The sequence below is a fragment of the Phalacrocorax aristotelis genome, chromosome 26 (genome assembly GCF_949628215.1).
Source record: "Phalacrocorax aristotelis chromosome 26, bGulAri2.1, whole genome shotgun sequence".
In the NCBI taxonomy this organism is placed as follows: domain Eukaryota; kingdom Metazoa; phylum Chordata; class Aves; order Suliformes; family Phalacrocoracidae; genus Phalacrocorax; species Phalacrocorax aristotelis.
Genome location: NC_134301.1, coordinates 2,697,658 through 2,718,117, shown reverse-complemented (window position 1 = coordinate 2,718,117; position 20,460 = coordinate 2,697,658). Strand labels below are relative to the sequence as shown.

At 61.5% G+C, this 20,460-nt stretch overlaps 2 protein-coding genes across 2 annotated transcripts in view; both read left to right on the top strand.

The window, feature by feature from the left end:
* SARNP (SAP domain containing ribonucleoprotein) overlaps nucleotides 1–12,183 on the top strand; it is a 31,943-nt gene extending 19,760 nt beyond the window's left edge. Inside the window, exons 10-11 of the mRNA XM_075075783.1 lie at nucleotides 7,904–7,993; nucleotides 9,800–12,183. Coding sequence (XP_074931884.1) covers nucleotides 7,904–7,993; nucleotides 9,800–9,841 — 132 coding nt within the window. The 3' untranslated portion in view covers nucleotides 9,842–12,183. The remainder of the gene's footprint in view (nucleotides 1–7,903; nucleotides 7,994–9,799) is intronic.
* Nucleotides 1–20,460, top strand: part of CD63 (CD63 molecule) — a 63,213-nt gene that overhangs the window by 28,271 nt on the left and 14,482 nt on the right. The gene's annotated exons all lie outside the window — the stretch shown is intronic.

The following is a 20,460-nucleotide window of genomic DNA, read 5'->3' as shown; positions in this document are numbered from 1 at the left end:
CCGCTCTTCCTGCAGGGCGGTTCCTCCTTGCTGGGGTCGGGCAGCTGACTTCTCCAGTCCAAAATCTAATCGAGCGACCCTCGGCACCGTGTCCCCCCTCCGCAGGATTCGGGCTTTGCCTTTCCGCTGGAAGGTGGGGCTGTTCCACTCGTCGCTGCGCTGCTGCTGGGAGGAGGATGGTCTGGGGCCTGAGAAACCAAGTGTCCGGCCCAGAAGTCACACACGAGCCGGCCCCTGGCATCGCCTGGGTGAAGGCTTGGCCCGTCGGCGCGGGGCCCTGCAGGGTCCAGCCGCACCCTCAGCTCAGGAGAGTTGTTTGGCAGAGAAAAGAAGAGAAAATCGATAACGCAGCCTTCGCTCTGCTCCTCCAAAAGAGAAACTAGGTGTAAATGGTGGGAGAAAGGCCGAGTCGCAGCCAGCGCTGAGCTGCTCTGCTTGGAGGTTAGTTTGTAGGTTAGCACGAAGCCTTTTATAATTGAACTCCGGGCAGCGCAATTGCACCGGGAGGTGCTGCTCTGCCCTGCCGGTTTTTCTTGCAGGCCAGTTTAGTTTTCCCTGGTCATATTTGAACGGCTGGGTCGCTAACTCTGCTCTCTTGAGCCGTGGACTCGTCTTTGCAGTGGTCGGTCAGGGGGTGCAAAGTCGTTGCCAGGCCCCAGGTGCCTCGGGAGCTTCTGGCAGCAGGACAAAACTCTGGTCTCTCTCCCAACCTGCTTCGTTTATTACTGAAAAATCCTTCACCTTTGGGGTCAGGAGTGGTGGGCGCTCGCCTGCTTCCCAGGCCCTTGGGTGTGGGCACAGAGCCTGGATAAAACCACCTTTGAGTCAAAATTAAGCAATGGACCCTGGGATCCCCGGGAGAGTGAACGTGCGTGGCTCCGGTCGTCGTCCTTGCTGTCGGCTGCGGTGCGGCGGGCGCATTTGCACCCAGCGGTTTCCTAGTTCTGCAAACTCACCACAATTTCACTGCCTTTTACAGGGACTTCTTTCAGTGTGTAAAGCAGCAGCACGCAGGCACAGCGGGGCAGTTCTCAGCTGGCTGGCGAGGTCTGCCGGACCCGGCAGCGTGGTGAGCTCGGCGGGTCCCGCTGCCTGCCGGAGGCGTGGGGATTTGCGCTGCCGCTTGCCGGGGAAGGGTTAACCTCGCCGTGGTGTGTTGTCATTTTTGCGCTTGTTGGGTTTGAATAGAATGGATTTTTCTTTTTTTTTTTTTTTTTTTTGGTAAATGTGGGGCTAATGTGCAATTCAAATCATGTTTAGTCATCGCCCGATTGCCTCTTTTTAATAACAGCTGGACTCTTTGAGGGAAAACTCTCGTGCTCTGCCAAGTGGCTTTAACTCTGCCGGCCTCCCCTTGCAGAGCCAGGTGTATCGCTCTTAAACCCGCTCCCGGGCTCGGCGCCGGACGCGGAGGGCTCGCCTCAAAGCCTTCCCGCGCTGGCGCCGGTGAACTTCAGGAGGGAAGAGCCTCTGTAAATGCCCTGTGACATTTAAGATGCTGTTCGGCGGGTGCAAAGAGATGAAAAGCCCCTTCGGAGGCCGTTTGCCTTGTGGCGCACCTGAAGCGCGTCTCCGTCGCTCGCCCGTGCGGCATTCCTGACGTGTTTGTTTCATCCCTGACGTCGAAGTCGAAGAATGCTTTTCAACTCGGCGCTGGGAGAGCTGCAGGTGCACTCTTAGCACATGTCTGTGACTTTCTTCCCTTCCTCCCCTGCTGATCCCGTTTGGGGTGAGCATAAACTTCTAACTGTGAGAGCCGTGGGGCCTTGACACGGACAAACCTCAGAACTGCCGGCTGTCGCGGCTCCTGCCCAACACGATGGATGGAAAAACACTTTCACTGGATTTTTTTTTTTTTTTTTGCCTTCCAACCTGTTTTCCAAGATGCACGTTGGAAGAAAGGGCAAGGAGCAAGCTTGGGGTGCCTGTTCCCCTCAGCTTGTGTAAAAAAACATTGCTGGGAGGTGAGTTAGTCCAGAAAGCAGCGAGGCACTGATCCGGTGTTGCTCAGGCTTCGTTAGTGTGAATAAGTGGGGACCTCCCCGGCATACAACCATAGCAGACACGGCGTTTTAAACGCTCGTGCTCCTCATGCTTCCCACCTCCTTTCATAAATAAAGATCTTCAGAGACCTGCAGCTTGGCCTGGTCCTGCACTAGGCTTGTCCCAGACACCGAGAGTAGCTTTTGAGCAGACGAAGGGAGCCAGAAGATCGAGCTTTGCTCTAACTTTAGGTGTCTTTGTGGACTGACTCTGTAACCTAGGTCCGGGAGAGGCAGCAGGGGGTGCAGATCGTCCAGCGGCGTAGGGTGTGTTTGAGTGAGGCTGTCGGCGAGACCCAGCTGCGTCGGATGTCGCCACCGTCTCGCTGTGAGGCGGCAAACGGGACGTTTCTCCGAGTCCCCGAGTCGAGCTGCTGGCGCTGGGGGTTTGCTGTCCATTTCCCACAGAGATAAAGCTGTGTTTGATGTTTCTGAAGTGCGTGGAGGCCCTCGGATCCGCCTGCGTTGTGTGATCTTTGTTTAAGCTGTGCCGTTTAAAAGCCGTTCCTACATGGCAGCAGAACAGAGGGTCCTTCTAACGCTGTTTGTATAAGGACTGTGATAGGGACTTTAATGTATATTCCTGCCGCGTGTATCTAATCTAAGCGGAGCCCTTGTGGTGGTGGTATTTTGGAGGAAGGCTGGGACTATCTCTGCTGGCTCGGCCGCAGTGTGTATCCCCCTGCGACCAGCTCCAGATCTGGGCTGGAAGCACAAAGTGCTGTTGGAGACGAAAGAGCTGTGCTGACTTGGCTTGAAAGGGGCAGCCGGAGATCACCCCTGTGTGTTGTCGGGCTTTTGGAGGAGCGTCGGTCGCTCCTCGTCCCTGCGCCCTCCTCTGCATACGCGGAGGCGAAGGTCTCTGTGGAAGGCAGTTTTGCGGATGGAAATGGGAAGGGGTGTACGGCACACGGGGAGTAGTTCGGTACAAACCCCGGGCTTCCCTGTCGCTTCCCGTCCCCTGCTGAGCGCTCGCTGGCGTCGGGGAGCATCGACTGCGGAAGGACTTCGCAGCACTCGGAGCCCACGAGGGGAAAGAAACGGGAGGAATAAATACGTTGAGATGAATTTCAAAAAGGTGGTGGGTGACAGCTGCGCGTCCTAGGATTGGAGTGTTTCTGAGAATAAAACCATCAGTTGCTGTCATTCACCCTCCGGGTATGAAATTGGAAGCCCAGTTACCCTTGAGTGTTTCATAACCTTTACCTTTTGGAGGTCAAGGCCATGTCATCATTAATCTACCATCGCCTGAAAGCCTCGGGGCTCTGCTTTTCATCCTGCCATCCGTCATGCTGCAGCGAGATACAGGAGAGTGACCAGAAGGGTCCAGCTTTACACACACATGTGGGCACACACCCTTCCATCCTCCGAGAATGAAAACACCGAGGATGCGATTATGGAGGCTCGTGTCTGTCTCTCTGCATTTGTGATGAGGATACTCCGGGCTTCATCTGCAAATCCAGAGCGGTTTCCTCCTGGGGACGCTTTAATCTGCGGAGAAAGCAGCACTCTGCCCATGCAGCATGAAACTTGGCCTCGGGGGCAGAGATTTCGTAGCGACGTGGCCTTTTAAAACACAGAGTGGGTGCACCAAGCGAGTCATTTCCCCGCACGCCGGGGAGCTGCGCCTTTGAAGGCTGTTGCCTTACCTTTTATGTGGCTGTTATTGTGCAAGGAGCCTGGCCAAACCAGGGCAGCGAGCTGTGATCTGACAGCGGCATAGCTGCAGGCGACAGCTGAACGCGTGGAGCATCTCCCGTGCGTTGGGCCCTTGCCCCTGGTCTGAATCCGTGTCAGGGTCTCCTGGAGAGCCGGGCCGGCTCCTCACCCTTCACCCTCCCCAGCTGCTCGGGATGAGCCTGACCTTACTCCTGAAGTCTCATTTCGTGGCACGCGCCTGGAGCAGCTGCGGTTTAACCTACGTGTCTGAGACCTGGGTGCTGTGAGCACAGAGGGGGATGTGGTGGAGGGTGGTGGGGCCTCGGAGGCCTCGTCCTTGGCAGCAGCTCGCTCGGTGCAGAGATCAGAGGCGCTTGTGATGAATCATTTATTAGAAGCTTGTAGGCGCTGGGGGCCGAGGGCGGCTGTCCTGCTTCTTGCCCTGAATGCCAAAGGCACTGAGATGCTTTTAGGTGATCTGGGAATCTACATGTCCGCCCTCTGAGAGCGGGGCCGGCGGCGGGTCTTTCCCCTCTGTACAAACTTTGAGTCCTTGGGAAGTTAACCAGAACGTCGCGGCACGGCACTGCTGCCGCAGCTCCTTATCCCGCCCTGCAGGAGCTGCTGCTCGCAGCTTGCCAAGCTGAGGTGGGAGAGGAGAGCGGCGGGCTCGCCGCCAGCGAAGGGCTGAGTCTCCCTTGCGGGAAGCTCCTGTGCGGAGTTCAGAGGTAACCAGCTGTGCTCTGCCTGCCCCGAGCCGGGATCTGCTCTGTTGGGAGCCGGGATCTGCTCTGTTGGCAGGGCAGCCACGAGTGCCAGAGCTCTGTGCACCATGGAAACCACGAATTAATGCCTTTTGGCATTAACTCTTCCAGCACCAGCACTGTGCCTTTGCCCAGGAGGGAGGGAATGATCCGGGTTTTGAATGGATCCTTCTCTCTTTTGGGAATAAGTGATATGAGCCAGAGGAGAAGCTGTTAAACCTGGATGTAAGCAGTGCTGACAGGTACTCTTCCAGTCTGGAGCTGTATGGCCCCTACTGCCCCTCGGCACCTCTCCCTGTGTGCACCAGGGCACTTCCCCACTCATGTCACCTGCCTCAAGGAAAAAAAAGATCACTTGAAGCCCGAGGTTCCTCAGGATGCTGCTTGGAGGGATGCTGCTCCCTTCTTCCCTGCCCAGAAGAGGGTAGGCAGCGGCTTGGGGACATCAGCCCTGGGGGCAGAGGGGCCTGATTCTGCCTGGGGCGGTGCAGAGCCTGCCCCCTCGGAGCCTGGGGTCCGTGCGATTTAGACCGGGCACTCCAGATGAAGAGGGAGCCTGGATCTCATCCCAAGGCAGGTCCCCGTGGTGGCGGGATGCTGTTACTGACAGCAGAGCTGCGCCAGCGCCCTGTGGTCCCCCAGATGGCATTTAGGGGTCAAAATTAAAGCTTTGGGATCACATAGAGCACAAATACATCAATATGCTTGCGGAAATGCTCCCAGATCGCAGGAAAGACTTTGCTTCAGGGCTCGGAGTCCTTCATAAACCCTTTCCCCCTCCCTCCCCCCCCCTTTTTTTTTAGACAAACTACAAAATAACGATCATGGCGTGAGCGCAAAGGGAACAAGCCTAGAAGTAGTAAGGTTAGAAAATAAATCTGACATCCTGCCAGAAAGGTCAGCTTTCCCTGCAGATGCTGGTGCACCCATTTGCACGCCGGAGCACGGCCCCGGGGCACTACCAGGGGTTGATAGATGCAGAGATAGCAGCGTTTTGATAGAGGTAATTTTCCTCAGATGGGTTTCAGCACCCCATGAATCAAAACCTGTCAGCGAGAAGCTAAAGATGGAGTGAAGTTTATTGTACGCGTGTTTGCATCTGACACTGTCGTGCTAGGGGGTCAAGTGAGCGAGATCATTAGGACCGTGTTGATTTAGGAGGACGGTTATGTGCTTTCCCTGCAGGGCAGCGGTGGGGGCAGGAGGCGTGGGGGTGGCTTACCGAAAAAATAAATAAGAACCCACAGCTCGGTGCGGTCCCTGGGAGCCTCCCGTGTCCTTTTATTAAAGACACAGCGCTGCTGCTCTTGGAAGGGGCTTTGGGGCCATCCTCCTGCTTGTGGCATTTAAACCACGCGGGCAGCAGCGATGGTTTTGAAGAGCCTGTTTATTGTCACTAGCGCCCAGGTTGGATTTTCTTTGTGCGGCCGCGGCTTGTGCACGCGTCGTGGTGCTCCAGCCACCCAACTTTTCCTTCCCCGTCCCCGTGAGGATAATCCCTCCCGGCGTCCTTTGTTCACAGCCCTCGAATTTTGCTGCTTTTCTGGGACGTTGCTTCTTCCTGAGAGCTGGAGCAAGCCCAGCCTGGATTGAGTGCTGGGGTGGGAGCGGGCACTCGGCTGCTCCCCCGCGAGAGCCCCGGGCAGATGCGTACCTTCCGCCCTCCTCCCCGAAACAGGGCTGGGGCGGGCAGGGAGTGCCAAGGGTGATTTACCCTTTGCTTGTAGCTATCAAACCTCAGAAGGGAGGACCGGCAGAATAGGGCAGGTGGGTGAGGGCGGCGGTGTCCCGGTGACGGAGCTGTCTTCAGAAGTCCTGCACAGAGGATTTCTGGGAAGGAAGGTTAAGCTGCGGGCTCGGCGGGGCTGCCAGCGCTCGCCGTGGTGTTCGGCAGCGGTCCCTGCAGCGAGGGGCTGTAACGCGTGGCGGGGCATCAGCCGTGTTGGCGCCGCGGCTGCTGGCAGCTTCCTACGGAGCCGGAGCTCGTGAGAACCTCGGGGCTTTCGGTTCCAGCGCCTCGGCCGGCCCTGTTGCCACAACCACGCGTCCGCGCCGGGAGTAATAGCGCTGAGCGGGTCGCTGTGGCCTCGTTTATGTAAGGTATTGGCGGGGCGAGGTTACCCCGCTGCTCGCTAACGGGGCGCCGGTGCCACTCCGAACACGTCTGGCTGCTGATGGCGTGGTTTATGACCTCGAGCTTAAACGGATAAGCGCCCAGCTTGATTCCCCCGCTTGGCGGCTAATCCCGGTTGAGCCAGGTGGAGCGTGTTTTCTTGGCAGCGGTGCTCCTCTTCTCCTCCGGCCTTGGTACCCCTGGTTCCTCGGCGCGGCCGGGGACCCTCTGGCAAGCGAGAGCCGGCTCGTGAGCCGCGCTCCCCTGGGTACCGCGATGCGTTGGGTGGGGTTATGGGGGGTGAGAGCTCTGAGATGTACTTAATGCTAGGGGAGGGAGAAGTGGTAGGAGCCTTGCGAAGTAATCGGGCAGCCTTAACTGTGGAAATGGTCTGAAAGAGGCATGAAACAGCCGGAGGTAGGAATAAATCTGCAGAAAATGGATGTGTTGAGGCTTTTATGGGCGATGATGGCTTTGGTTGTTACTGGCGATTGGGACGTTGGCGTGGGTGATGGCAGCGGAGGTAAAAAGCCTCCAGGTTTTTTGGAGAACCTTGAGAAGCAGGAACTGGAAGGCTCTGGGAAATGTCAGTAGAAATTTTCTTGCTCGGGCTGGAAAAAAATGAAATGAGACTTAGGAAGATAGGGCGAGTGCCGAGCCTCCATCACCAAATGAGCACGTTTCCCAGAGAAGCGGCACGTGGGGCGACTGGCAGAGTCCTGCTGCCCCCTTTCCCAAGGGCGTTACGAAGGTCCCTGTGACAGCGGTAAACGCTTCCCCCAAATGCTTCCTGGGCCACATCCAGACAAAGGTGAGGTTCCGGCTGCCGAGGCTGGGTTTTCCTTCGCCCGTGCCCCCTGCACCCTGTCCCAGTGGCTGTGGCGAGCGTCTGCCCTTCCCTTCCACCCTCCTTCACGCTCAGGTTTGAGCGTGAAGAAATCCGGAGCAAAGACGACGCGGTGCTGTAACGTCGAGCAGGCACGAGGGGGGCTGCGGAGGTCGAGCGCGGGCTGGTGTGTGGGCGCTGCCCTTGTGCGCCTTGGCTGATCACGGCTGGAGGACCAGAGCCCCCCGCGTTCTCTGACGTGCTCCGCAGGAGCTCTTCCCCATCGCGTGTGACCCGTCCCCTACGGACGGCGCGCTTTGCCGAGGCAGAGGAGAAGCCCGCTCCGCGCTCGGCGTCTCCGCTGCCTTGCTCCAACTTTTAGCAGGTGCTCTGGTAGCCGACTGCGGGAGGCGTGGGGGTAGGAGGGACATGATTTACCGTTAAATGAGCACCCTGGGGCGTTGCCAACAAAATAAATCTTCGTCCTTCTTTGTGCCAGAGTGAAGAAGACGAGAAACTGAAGAAGAGAAAGGAGCGGTTTGGCATTGTAACGAGTTCAGCCGGGGCTGGAGCTACAGAGGACACAGAGGTAAAACCTTTTCCAGAGTGGATGGGGAGCGGCCGAGGGTGCCGAGGGGAGCGGTGACGGTCCTGGGGTGACTCTGCACACCTGGGGCCTTGCTCAGCGCCGGGTCCCCTGGGCTGGCGTGGGGCTGACCCCGAGCTGTGGGTGGGTGCGCTCCCGTGGCCGCTCAGCCTCTTTTCCTTGGCAGCGAGCGTTGAGCTTCTGCCATCCGATCTGTCACGGCTTTTCCCCTGGCTCCTCTGGAAATAGGCTGCTCTGGAGTCTACCAAGCCACGGGAGCGTGCCAGCACGTGTTGGCATCCAGCTCCTCTTGCAGGATGGCGCGGACCCTTCCAGGAGAGGCGGGGGGCACATCTGCTCTACTCCAGCCTCTCCTACCCTGGTTCCCCCTGCCCTCGCTTTGAGCTGACTCACTCTGCCCCCTGAGCTCTGTAATTCCCCGTGTCCTGGATGCTCCTGGACCTCTGCGTCCCCTTGGATGCTATTGTAGGTCTTCATCAATAAATCCCTGGAGACTCTACAATATAATGAGGATTGAGACGCTGACCCTGTTTCCAACTTTTCTCCTCCATGCTTTGTTCTGTCCTCTGTGGTTTTGGCCCATCTTTTAAATTTGTAAGCGCCTCAGGGCAATTTTGTGCTCTTTTATGCGCTTTTACTCTTTCCTGTGCTTCAAATTGTTCCAAGTCACCGCGCAGGCTGTGCCCCGGCGCAGTAGCTCCTACGTTATGTTAGGTGGGGAGGGCCGTGCACACCTATGGTGCCATGTAAATACGGCTCCGGCGTGGCCAGCCGGAGTCAGGCACCCCTCTCCTGGGGACCAGGGGACCCTCGGGGGTGGGGAGCCCTGCGGTAACAACCGAACGGCAAAGGTTGGGGCAGGGCGAGTGTCGGGTCTCGGAAGCTGCTTCACCAGGCGGCTCCTGGGCTCGCCAGGCAAGAAGCGGGTTTTGTTTGGTTCCTAAGAGCAGTCTCAACAATTCAGGTGGGGTTTAGGGGCTTTTTGTGCGCGCGTGTGTTTTGTTTTGGGTTTACGGCAGAAACGCAGCCCCGCGTGAAGCGGGGAGCGGCGTTCCCAGCCTTCTGCTGAGCATGGGAGAATGAGCCCCTCCGGCCCGCGCGGAGGGGGCGGCTGGGCGAGGGATTCCATGCTTTTCCGTTAGGTCACTTGGAGATTGTGCCTGGAACAAAAAGGTCTTTTTACTGGTATTGTGTGCACTCAAATGCACCTTTCCCCTGGAGATTCTTGATTAGGGCTTCTGTTGCCCCCGGGCTATTTATCCTGCTAAAAATTAAGATTTATATGCCCCTCGTGTATCGGCTTAAAGGCATATCTGAGAGACGCAATAGTATATTTAATGCGTTTTAGTGTGTCCCTCTCACCTTCTCCATGAATAGGAGAGTGTTAACCCTTTGCCCTTTTACATTTCCCACCTCCCCACTGCCTGGAAGGGTTTCCAGGCCTCTGAAGTAGTCATTGTTCCCAGCTCAGCCCCTTTGTAGCGCATTGCCAGCAAGACGAAGTGACTTCAGCAGCACTGTATCTCAGGCACTGTATATTTCTGCTCCTCGCTTTCGGGGCACTCTTTGTCCCAGCGTTAGAACACAAACTCGGTAGCTCCCTCGAACTAACATGGTCTTGGTGCGCTCAGGAAGGGGCCGGAGCCACCGAGCTCCGGCGTTGTTGCCGATGCCAAACGTTTGGTAGATTCGCCATCGGGGCATGTGAGACTTTAAAGAACTTGTTTGTTTGTTTCTCTTTGGTCTTGATTATTTTTTTTCTCTCTCTCTTGTAATTCCTTCCTGCAGGCAAAGAAGAGGAAAAGAGCAGAACGCTTTGGGATCGTCTGATGCCCGTCCTTTTTAGCTTCAGCCCATTTGCAGTGTGCCTCTCGAGTGCGTGCATACCCTTTCTCTCTCTTTCCCCCACTTTCTCTCACTCCCACACTGTTTCTCTAGGTTTTAGTGATGAGTAGACAGGGAATCCCCCGTAGTTGTATGATTGTGCTATTTACGTTTTTTTCAAGTTACCAAGTTTAGAAATGAAGAAAAGTTGAGCAAAAAGAAGAAACTGTTCTCAGCGCACCTCCCGTAGCCCGCAGTCCTGCGGTCCGGGGGCTTCCCAGCCGCCGGCGGGGGCCCTCGCAGCGGCTCGCGCCGGAGGTACCGTGCGGCGGGGAGAGGGGGAGGGCGTCCCGGCGCCCTCCGCGTGCCGCTGGGAGGGTCACACTCTGCCCGGCAGATACGGGCGACGGAGCAGCGGCAGGAGCGCGCTGCCCGCTGTGCGATGAGGAAGGGGAGCCGCTGAGGAAGGGAGATGGAGCAGGGTTTGCTCTGCCCTCGGCAGTTGCTTTTCTAGTTTAAGGACTCGTGGTACGCTGCTGAAGCAAGGACCGGTGTGAAGTGCGTGTGTTTGCCATCCAATGCCGTCTCCACCTCTCGGGCTCCCTGGTCCCTCCTCGGCCCCGTGAGAGCGGGCCCCAAGCTTCAGCGCTCTTGTGGTCTCTTCCCAGCAGCTGGGACGAGAATGCGCCTCGTCTCGAGAGCACGATGCATTACACGAGTCCTGCTCTGGATCTCTGCTGTCTTACCCCTGGCTCGTCTGAGATCTGACAGGTTGAACGTCAGGGAGGGATTTTCTCCGTTATAGTGTCTCGTGTATTCAAAAGTGGAAGTGGCGTGTGTGATAGCCGACGTGTGGGGCAGTTTCACGACTGCCTCCCTCCCCTGGGTGAGGCTAATGGGGATTGTCCGAGCAAGAATTGCCGATTAACCCTAGATCAAGACCGGTGTCCTAAAACGAGGAGGAAAACGTAGCGGTGCATTCGCAAATGGAGCCTGTTCCCACCGCTTCATTTATCCCGCCTTGTTAGGCCCTCTGCGGCTCGTGGCGTTTCACCCTCGTTTCCCAGGTTCCTCGAAGGTCAGTTGTACATTTCCCTCCTTAAACAGCAAACCAGCAGAGTCGCTTTGTCCCGTGCCTGTTCTCAGGCTGGATCTTATCTTGTCCTCTCTTTGCCTCAGAGCAGCTGCCGAGCTGGCTTAACTCGCAGACTTGCTGAAGAAGCCTCAGTCCTCTCCGAGCTGCCAGGCGGTGCAGGAGGGCACCGGCGTTGCCCTGGGACCTGTGTTTTGAGTGCGGAAGCTCTTGGTAGCTGAGCGGCAACACGGTTCCTTCTGCTGCGCTGTCCGTAACCATTTTTGGTGAAATCACAGAACACAATTTGGCCGAGTCACGCGAAAGGCGGCGCTGCCGCAGCTTGTGACGCGCTTCTCGCCGCTTTAGCGTTTCGGACGGCGCCTTCGTTCTTGGGGAGCTGTGAGGAGCGGTTCCCCGGGGTGGCGTGCGTGGGCGGAAGAAGCGGTGGCCGTGGAGAAGCGTAGGACCCCGCACCGGTGGGGCTGGACTGGCAGCGCCGGGGCAGAGGAGCTGCCTGGCGCCCTTTCCTCCTTTGCCTGCCTAGAGAATTAGTTCCACTCGCAAGCATTCGTTCCCGCTGCGTCTCCCACCCTGTGCCGAGCTTTGCCTCCCACAGATACCTCGGCCCCAGGCGGAGGCAGCGGTCTGTCTGTCTGTCTGCCCAGACTCTGAGGTGGGCATTGTGGCTGAAATCCTTCTCCCGTCTGAAGACTGACGTCCTGGGATTCTTATTTCTGACCGTAACCTCTTACCGGAGAGGTGTTGTTGGCCTTGTCCGTGCTTGGTTCCTTACGATGCTAGAGAACAGCAGGTGTGTGTACAAATCGAGCTTTTCAGAGGCTTAGACCTGATTCTTAATAAGCAATATATATATATTTTTAACGTAGAAGTCTTCAACCCGCTTCCGTTCCATTCATGTTTGCAGTCTGACTGCGTCCGTGTGCCCTCGGTGACTCGAAGCAATACCTTGGACGTTTGTTTACCTTCCCAAAGGGCAGCTAAAAGCCACGGGGTCCGGGTTACGTCGTGTGTCTTGGGTTGTCAGTGGCTGAGTGAATCGAAGCTCCCTTGCTCCTTCCTGATTTAATGTAATAACGTTATTCTGGGGTTTTGGTTTTTTTTTTTTTTTTTGTATGTCAGATTTTGTAAGATGTATTTTCTATTTGGCTCATGATCTCTTGGCTGGTTGTTTGCTTGAAATGTTTTGTAGTGTGCCAGGGCAAACACTGCATTTCATTCTCGGTTTCATAATAAAACTGCTTCTCCAAGGCAATTCTGGTATCTGTCAGTTTGATGCATGGCGCGGCCGAGGCTCGGGGCCGGAGCGTGCTGCCGGGAGGGAGCCGGAGCAGATGGAGGCTTGGCCACCACGGCTGCGGGGCAGAGACCCTGCGCGGCCGCGCTGTCGCCAGCGGTTAGGGATCGTCCTAACCTTAACTTCGTGCGGCCTGGCCGAGCTCCTAACGCCCCCCCTCGCCTCTCCGGATCGACCTCGCCGCTTCGTTCGGGTCGGTCTCGCTTCCCGCTGAGCTCGGGAAGCTGCGCGGGCCCTTCGGAGCCGCCGCCCGGCCGTGATGCAGACCCAGGGCTACGTGCAAGCGGCAGCGCGGCCGCCGCTTCGGCGCTGCGGACCAAGGGTCGTCGTAGAACTCGAGGGGAAGCGCAGATACCTGGTGGCTTCGCTGTGTCCGCGTGCTTCGGCTCCCTCTCCCCTAGCTTGGGGGGTCACGGGGACAAGGCGGGGACTGCCGTGGCGGGAGGCTGCGGGTCCGGGAGCTCCCCGCGGCTGTGGCTCGGTGGTGGCCGGATCCTGAGCTTGGCGGGCGAGGAGCTGCCGTAGGCTGCGCTGCCTGGCTCCGGTTTTGCAGTAGCGCTGGCGATGGCACGTGGGACTCCTGTGGTGGGATGCCGTCGCCTTCCCGCCGCGCCGAGGGCAGACCCGAGGACTCCCGATGTCGCTGCCGGCTTCACTCTCTGGCCCGGGGTCCGGAGCGGCGGGGGGGGGTCCCAGCCCCACTTCTGCCCTGCCTGGCCACGCGTCCTCCTCCCCGGGTCGCTCCCCTCTGCTCCCGGGCTCCCGGTGGTGTTTCTCCTCCCGGGGCCGGCAAAGCGACGTGCGCGCGTCTTCTCCCCCTCCCTCCCTCGCGCCGTCTCCTCCCCTCATTGGGGATGAGCTTCCCTTGTGGTACCAAACTCGGGATGAGCTCCGCTGCCTCCCTCGCCGGGTGGATGCGCCGGGGTCCCCAGCCGGAGCCGGCGGCGCGGCCCTCGCTCTCCTTCCCCCCGGCTCCCCGGGGAGGTGCTGGGGGCTGTTTTGTAGAGGACGCTGCATCTTTCACCCGCTGGGCTTTCCCCTCCTGGGCGTAGGGGAGAATCATTCCAATCACACTGTGTTTAAAACACCACCTAATTTATTTTTCCTCTCCAAGCTGGGGGCTGCTCGTGACTAATTTGGGCTGAATAGGGGAAGAAAAAAAGCAGCGAGCACACAATGAGCGGGGGAAAGTGTGGGAAAGCGAGCGAAAGAAAAGGAGGGCCGGGGCTTGCGGCGTGAGAGCTGGTAACGCCGAGCAGTGCCCAAATTCAGCATGAAGTCACTTTTCACAGCAGACGCTTGGGCTGTAAATGCGAGTGGGACAATAGGTCAGGCCAGGGGGGCGATGAGAGGGAGAAACGGGGGGTTTGCACAATGGGGCGAGGAGCGAGGTGCGTGGCGGGAGGGACGTGCGCTCCGGTGCCAACGTGTCCCTTCTTCCAGCTGTGCCGTCCTCGTCTCCCAACGGCCTCTTGCCACCAGATCCTCCTTCGGTGGGTTGGAAACGTGTTTTGTTCAAATTCACAAAAATTGGGAGACAAAAGAGTCGAGCCTGGAAGTGCGGATGAGCCCGGGGAGGGTCGGCACTGAGCCCCCACCGCTGCCCTCCACCCACGCTTGTGTCGGCGCCGATGAGCGCGGCCGGCGTCCCTCCCGGCCCGGCGCCACCGTTCCTGCGGCTGGGAGCCGGGACCACGCTGCGGGATCCCGGCTGTGCTGGGTCCCGCCACAGGGCTCCGCGTGGGCTGGAGGGGGGGCTTCCATCGCAGGAGGTGCCTGTGGATCGCTGCTGTGAAGACCTCCTCCTCCTCTCTCTCCAGACTTGCCAGTCTCGTGCATCTTCTCCCCAGGAGCCCGAGCCTTGGCCTTCCTCAGCTGGTTGCTCCAGTCCCGCAGGGCCTTTCCCCAGCGGCCGGAGGCTGCCCGGGAAGCAGGAGCGACGGCTGCTCGCTGCCTCCGTCCCCTTGAATCCTTCCTTCCTGCCCAGGCGCCGCGGCAGCCGAGGAGGAGGCGGCTCCGTGAGGGATGTGCTCGCTGCGGGACGGGCATTTGGGTCGCCTCAAGTGCTGCTTGCGAGCAACCTGCTGCCCGGAGCCTGGGGTGCCGTGGGGATCTCTGGGTACCTGGGGAGCCCCGTCCCCGGAGCCGGGCATGGCCCCGCGCCGCTGCCGCCTGCGTGTGATCTCTGCGGCAGCGCGGCATCCGTCGCCGGCGCTGGCGGGGCTGGACCGTGCCCAGCTCTCCCGGATAGTCGTCCTGGTTCTGGCGTCTCCCCCCGGGGCCGCGGCGAGGCCGGTGGAGCTCCGCCAAGCTCCCCGTTGATGGTTTAATTACTGTGAATGTTGCATGCGGACGGTCTTGTTAGGCGGCAGAGGGGAAGGTTGGGGAGCCGGAGTATGTCATGGTGCAGCTGTGGGTGGTCGTCCGGATGTCCCTGTCCTAATTTGTCCCCCCCCAGCCCTGCCCGTGGGTCTCCGAATTAGGTCACCCGATGGCCGGGGGGAGCAGTGATGTGGGGTGCAGCCCCCGCGGCCTCGGGGGAGACGTGACCAGAACAAAAGCAAGCGCTCGTTAAACTCTTGACATCGTTCTCCGAAGCAAACAAACCCACCCCTCAGTTCCTCCGGCTGCCCTTCTGGGTGGGTGGCACAGCCTGGCCCCCCCCCCGGCCATGCCCTGAGGGACTGTGGGCAGGGCAGAGGCCTGGTCGCTGCGGGGATGCTGCGGAGCCGTGGCCGGCTCTCCCCATGGGAGCTGCGTGCTGTCCCCCAGGGCTGGGGGAACCGGGGCCGTGTTGGGGCACGGGGTGTCATTGCCCTCGGTGCATCGCGTCGTGCTTCACGCTGCCCCGTGGGGCCTGAAGACCCCCAGGAGCTTTATCCAGGGGGAAGCTGAGTCTGGAGCAGCTCTGCCATTGGAGGGACCATGGCCAAGACCTCAGCCCGGCCTGGAGCTGCCCACGGCCCCAGAGCGAGTCCCAGGGCTGGGGGTCTCCAGGAGGAGCAGATGGGACCCGCAGCAGGAGCGAGGGGTGCAGGGCAGGGACGGGGTGCTGCCGGGGATGGGGGGGCGGCAACTTCCCAGCACGTCCTGGAGGACCTCGGCTCGAGGATGGCCGGCGCAGGAGGGCGGGAAAACGGCCAACATCCACCGAGCCACCGCGGCCGGCAGGGCCTGGGACCCGGCTGACCCCCATGGGATGAGAGTCCATGCCGGAGCTGCATCCACGTGTCCGGACCTGGCTTGTGCCAGACCGTCCCCCTGCGCCCCCGGCCCCGTGGGCAGTGACCCTCCGCTGCCCACCCTGTCCCCTCCCGCCGGCCACAGCTGTAATTAGCTGCGACATTCTCGGCATACCTGCAGCCCCTAATGAGGCTCCATAAAGGCTGCCCCTGATCTCGGCTCCTCCGGCACTTGGGGCCACTTGTAAATCTCAGCTTTACAACGGGGAGCTGCGCTGGGAGGAAGCGGGGGCCGGCGGGAGGGCGGGGGGCTCCCACCCAGGGGGATGCGGCTCTTGCCACTGCCCAGAGCCACTGCTCCCATGCAGGGTCCCCCTGGCCCTGTCTCGGGGGTCTCCATCCCTGTCCCATGTCCTCCGTCCCCTCCTCGGGGTCAACCCACCCAGGTTTGCTCAGCCTCGCTGCAGCTCTTGGTGGGGGGGGGGCATGGAGTAAGAGCTCAGGATGATGAACCCACCCTGACCGGGGGGCTCAGGCCACCCCCGCGTCCTCTGCTGGGACGGGGATGTCCTCCAGTGGGTTTGAGCAGCTTTTGGGGCGGTTGTGTTCTCCTGGGCTGGTTCTCGAGGTGTTGGTTCGGTGTTGGCCGCGAAAGCGCAAGGACAGGCGTGGTCGGAGGGGTTTGGGAGGGAGCGGGCTGCGGTTTGGCCCCAGCCGGGAGGTAAACCCGGGAATGTCCTCGGCCGCGAGCGGCTCCGGGCCGGGCGCGGGGCACCGGGGTGGATTTCATCCCCTCTCATCCGCTTGTCCGTGGTGCGCGGCCAGCGTCGGGAGCGTGGGAAAAATGAGAAGCATCAGGGAACATTTCCCGAGCCGGTCAAAGCCAGGGTCGCTGGATCAGGCCAGGAGCTCCCGCGGGAGGGGGCGGGAGGGGGCGGCCGTGGCGCAGGGACGCGGCGCGGGGCGAGCGGGTGGGGAGGCCGCGGGCCCGTCCCCTGATCGGCACATGGGGCAAAGACCCTGAGGAGCAGCGGGGCTGCTCGCGCCCCTCCGAGCCCCCACCCGGCCCCTCTGGCTCCGCTCTGGTGGGGATGCTGCATGGCCGACCCGGGGATCCGGTGCCAACCGCGGGATCCGGTGCCGACCATGGGATCCGGTGCCAACCCCAGGGTCTGGCACCAGCGAGGGGCCGGGGCCGGGTGAGGGGCAGTGAGGCGGCGAGCAGAGGGCAGTAACCCAAGCAAAATGCATTTGTCAGCAGTTTTCCCTTTTTTTTTCTTTTCTTTTTGGCTATATAAATTTTTTATTGTACAAAAAGTCTAAAAAAAAAAAAAAAACAACCAAGGACGGAACCGGGACAGAGCAGTGGTTATGATATTGTACACAGGAGACTAACGCGAGTTACAGACCAAATGTAGTTTATACAACACAGAAGTAACTGGGACGCTCGTTAAGCTTTTCCTTTCCTGTAGCTCTTCCTACGGTTTGTGACCGAGGAGCCGCGAGTCCCCCCGCCCCGTCCCCCCGCGCCGGGGGGCACCCGCTCCCTCCGGTACTGCTCCGGTACTGCTGCCCGGTAGCGGAGGTGGAGGGTGGCGTTGCCGAAAGGGGCTCCGTAACGAGGCCGTGGTGTAACGGGGTGGCCGAGCAGGGTCCCCCCACGGCCCCGGCCCGGCGGCGTCTCGGAGAGCGGTTCCGGCTTCGCCTGTGGGTTGGGGGCTCGGCCGGGCGCGAGGAGCCTGGGCTGGTGTTGGTGGCGTCTCAAGCCTCGCAATGGCCCCGGGAGGGGGGTCTTCTCCTGGGGGAGGCTGGTCCGGACCCACCGATCCCTGTCCCCCTCCATCCCCTGGGCTGCCGCAGCCTCCCCGGACCCGGCGCCCACCAGGCTGGTGGGGCTGGAGCCGCCTCCTCCACCCTGGGGCCGGGAGGATTTCGTGCCCCGATGCTGCAGCACCGCGGTGGAGCCGGCAGCACCTTGGTGGCTCCTCCGGCAGCGAGGAAAAGCCATCCCGGCGCAGACGGACCGATCCTCGCGCCCAGCCAGCCCACGGACACGGCTCCGGCCCAGCCCCGGCTCTGCGGCGGAGGCGATCCTGTCCTCGTCTCGTCTTTAGCCTTCCATAGTGCAAATGGTTCCCCAGCCGCCGGCAGCCTCTCCCTCCCTCTCTCTCAACACACAAGGTTTACAGGGAACACTCGGCATCCCCGGGCCGCCTCTCGCCACCGGCCCCGGCGTCACCGCGCAGCTCCGTCACGGTGACGCTTGTGCTGGGGGTGAGCTGCCGGCGCGAGCCCGGCATCTCGTGGGACGGCGACGCCGCGGGGGGGACGTGGCACCAGCACGTGGGAGCCCGGCCGCGGTGCCGGTGAGCCCCGGGCTGGCCGGGAGCCCCCGGTGCGGGATGGAGCTGAAAGCTCTGAACTCTTTGATTATTTCTTTTTTTTAAAATATTTTTTTTTTAATTTATTTTAAAATTTTTTATTTTTGATGTTCAAGTGCTGTGTTTGGTCACGCGATTAAACCCTCCCCCCCGACCATCCACGGCCTTTTGGTCGTGTGATTTGGACCCGCCACGTGTCCCCCCCCCGGGCCCGTCCTGAGCCCCCGCCCTGGCAGCCGCGTCCCTGCCCCCCCCGGACACCCCTGAACAACAGAACGAGGAACAAAACAACGAACAAACAAACAGAAAAATAACCTAAGACGTTACGCACAGGACCAATACACCGGGTAAATAATAATAATATACTGACGGGGCTGCCACCCCCTGCCCGCCCTCGGCCAGTCAGCCCAGGGCAGTGGTCCCAGTGCCGCCCGCCACTGGGGGCTGTGGGACCACTGCCACCCCGCCACTGGGACCAGTGCCCAGGGCTGACTGGTCCCAGTGCCCAGGGCGGCCCCATCCTTTCTTCTTCAGCGCCACCTGCCTGTAACAGCCGCCCTGGGGCCCTGCGGGGGCTTTGGGGGCGATGGGCTGCAGGTTTGGGGTGCTCCGAGGCTCCCCCAGTGCCGTTCCCAATGGCTCCCCCGAGTCGCTGCTGTTCCCCCCCGTGCCGGGAAGGAACCCCCCGCCGCCAGCCAGAGCCCGGCCACGCGCGTCCCCCTCCCCGGGCAAGGGCCACGTCCCGGGTCAGGGGGAGCGAGACCCCCTCCCCACCAGACAGGGCTTTGGCACGTGGCGATGGTTCCGGCGAGGGGGGGCAGGTGGATCCCAGCCAGATCCCAGCCACGCCGCAGCTTCCCTGACCCCGGAGCGGGATCCCGTGGCCGGGGTGGCTCCGTGCCCTTTCCAGTCCCTTCCAAGCAGCTTCTGGCTCCTTCCTGGCGCGTGGCTCCGCTCCCGGCGCTGGCTGTGCCGTGCCCGGCGCCTCGCAGGGCCCGGTGGGACTGGCCCAGGTGCTGGCAACGGCAGGACGGTGCTTCTCTGTGCCGGGGCTGGACGAGCCCTCGTGATCCACGAGCGCTGGTTGGAAGCGAAACAGGGACCGGCAAAATATTTCCATGAGCGGCTTTGCCAGGACTGGCCCCTTTGGCATCACTCCGGGCCAGGGGACGCAGGCGTTGTCCCTGGCTCGGCGGGTCGGGAGGTCTCCCCCTTGCCAGGCTGCCCCTCCTCCGGCACCGGCTGCACGGTGAGACCCAGCGCTGCCGGAGGACGTGGACCCCCCCGAAAGGCACTGAACGGCAGGGAGAGGGGGTGCCTCGGTCCCCGGCCCTGGCAGGGGCTGTCACTGGCTGCGGGCTTAATTCCCCTCTGGCCGGGCCATCCTTGTATCCGATGTCTTGCGACAGCCAGCAACAACCCGCTGGGAACAACCCACTGGCGTGCCGGCGCGGGGATCCTGGCCACAAAGGCGCCGGCGTGGGGCTGTTTCCCACGGCGCAACCGCAGGCTGGTGTTTCAGGGCTGAGCTGCGGCCCCTGCCCGGCCCCGAGGGGTGATGGTGGCTGGGGACGCTCCCCTGGGACAGCCCGCCTGCCCCAGCACCCCGCTCCTCGGGGGTCCCCAGCTCTCCCTGTCCCCTCGCCTCCGACTCCTGGAGCCGCGGGCTCTGGCCGGGGTGCGGGAAGCCCCTGCCGTGCCACGGCGGGGCTGCAGGGCCGCCATCGCCGGAGCCGCTGCGCCGGTGGCATCGGTGCCGGCGGCGAGACCCGGTGGTGCTTGAGCCCGGCAGGAGGGGCCCTAAGTGCTTCGGCGCCGGGCGGGGTGGTCGGGGTTCGGCACAGCCAGGCTTCGGCACCGCCGGGCCAGCGCCGCGTCCTCGTCCCGGGGCAGCCTCGTCCTTGTAAGCGCTTTGGGCTCCGCGGAGCCGGGGACAAGTGCTAAACATCCCGGGTGCCCCCGGCTCCCGGCGCCTTCCCGGTCCCCGGCCACCCGGCGCCGTCCCTAAGTGCTACGCGGGGTGCGGACGTGCCGGGGTCGTTCCCCACGCGGCCCCGGTGCTTCTGCCCCGCGGTGCCATGGGCGAGGAGGGATGGACACGTGTCTCCCGGCCGGAGCCATCCGGCACCCTCAGGATAAGTGCTGGGGCCGGGGCCCGTGGGGGCTCCACATGCTGCTCCCCCGGGCCGGGCAGAGCCGCCGTTTCCACCCCGGCGCAGGGTCGGCGGCCGCCTGGCGCCAGGGATGGCTCCCGGCCGGGACCCGGCACGGCCCCGGTTGCATCACTCCAGCCGCGGCACAAGCGGAGGGGAGCTGCCGGAGCCGCCGGGGCAGCTGAACTCTTGAGAAAGCAGGAGCCTGTTCTCACGCGAAAATAATCCGAACGCCGAGGGCAGGGGGAGGCAAATCTGCTGCGTAAGCGGAATTTCTCCCCAGCCGGAGCCTCCGTCCAATTCTGGCCGGTGCTGCCTCCGGATAACCCCGGGCCGCCGGCCGCCCTCCCTCCCGCCGGAGACCCCCCGAGCCGCTGGTGCCTCCGGCCGCCCCGGGAGAGCGCCGGGCACCGGGACGAGCGCCGACATCCTGCCGGCAGCACCGGGGCGAGCATTGCCCTCCTGGATCTGAGGTGTGGGCGGCAGCTCCGTTCCCACCAAGCCATCCGTACCCAGGGA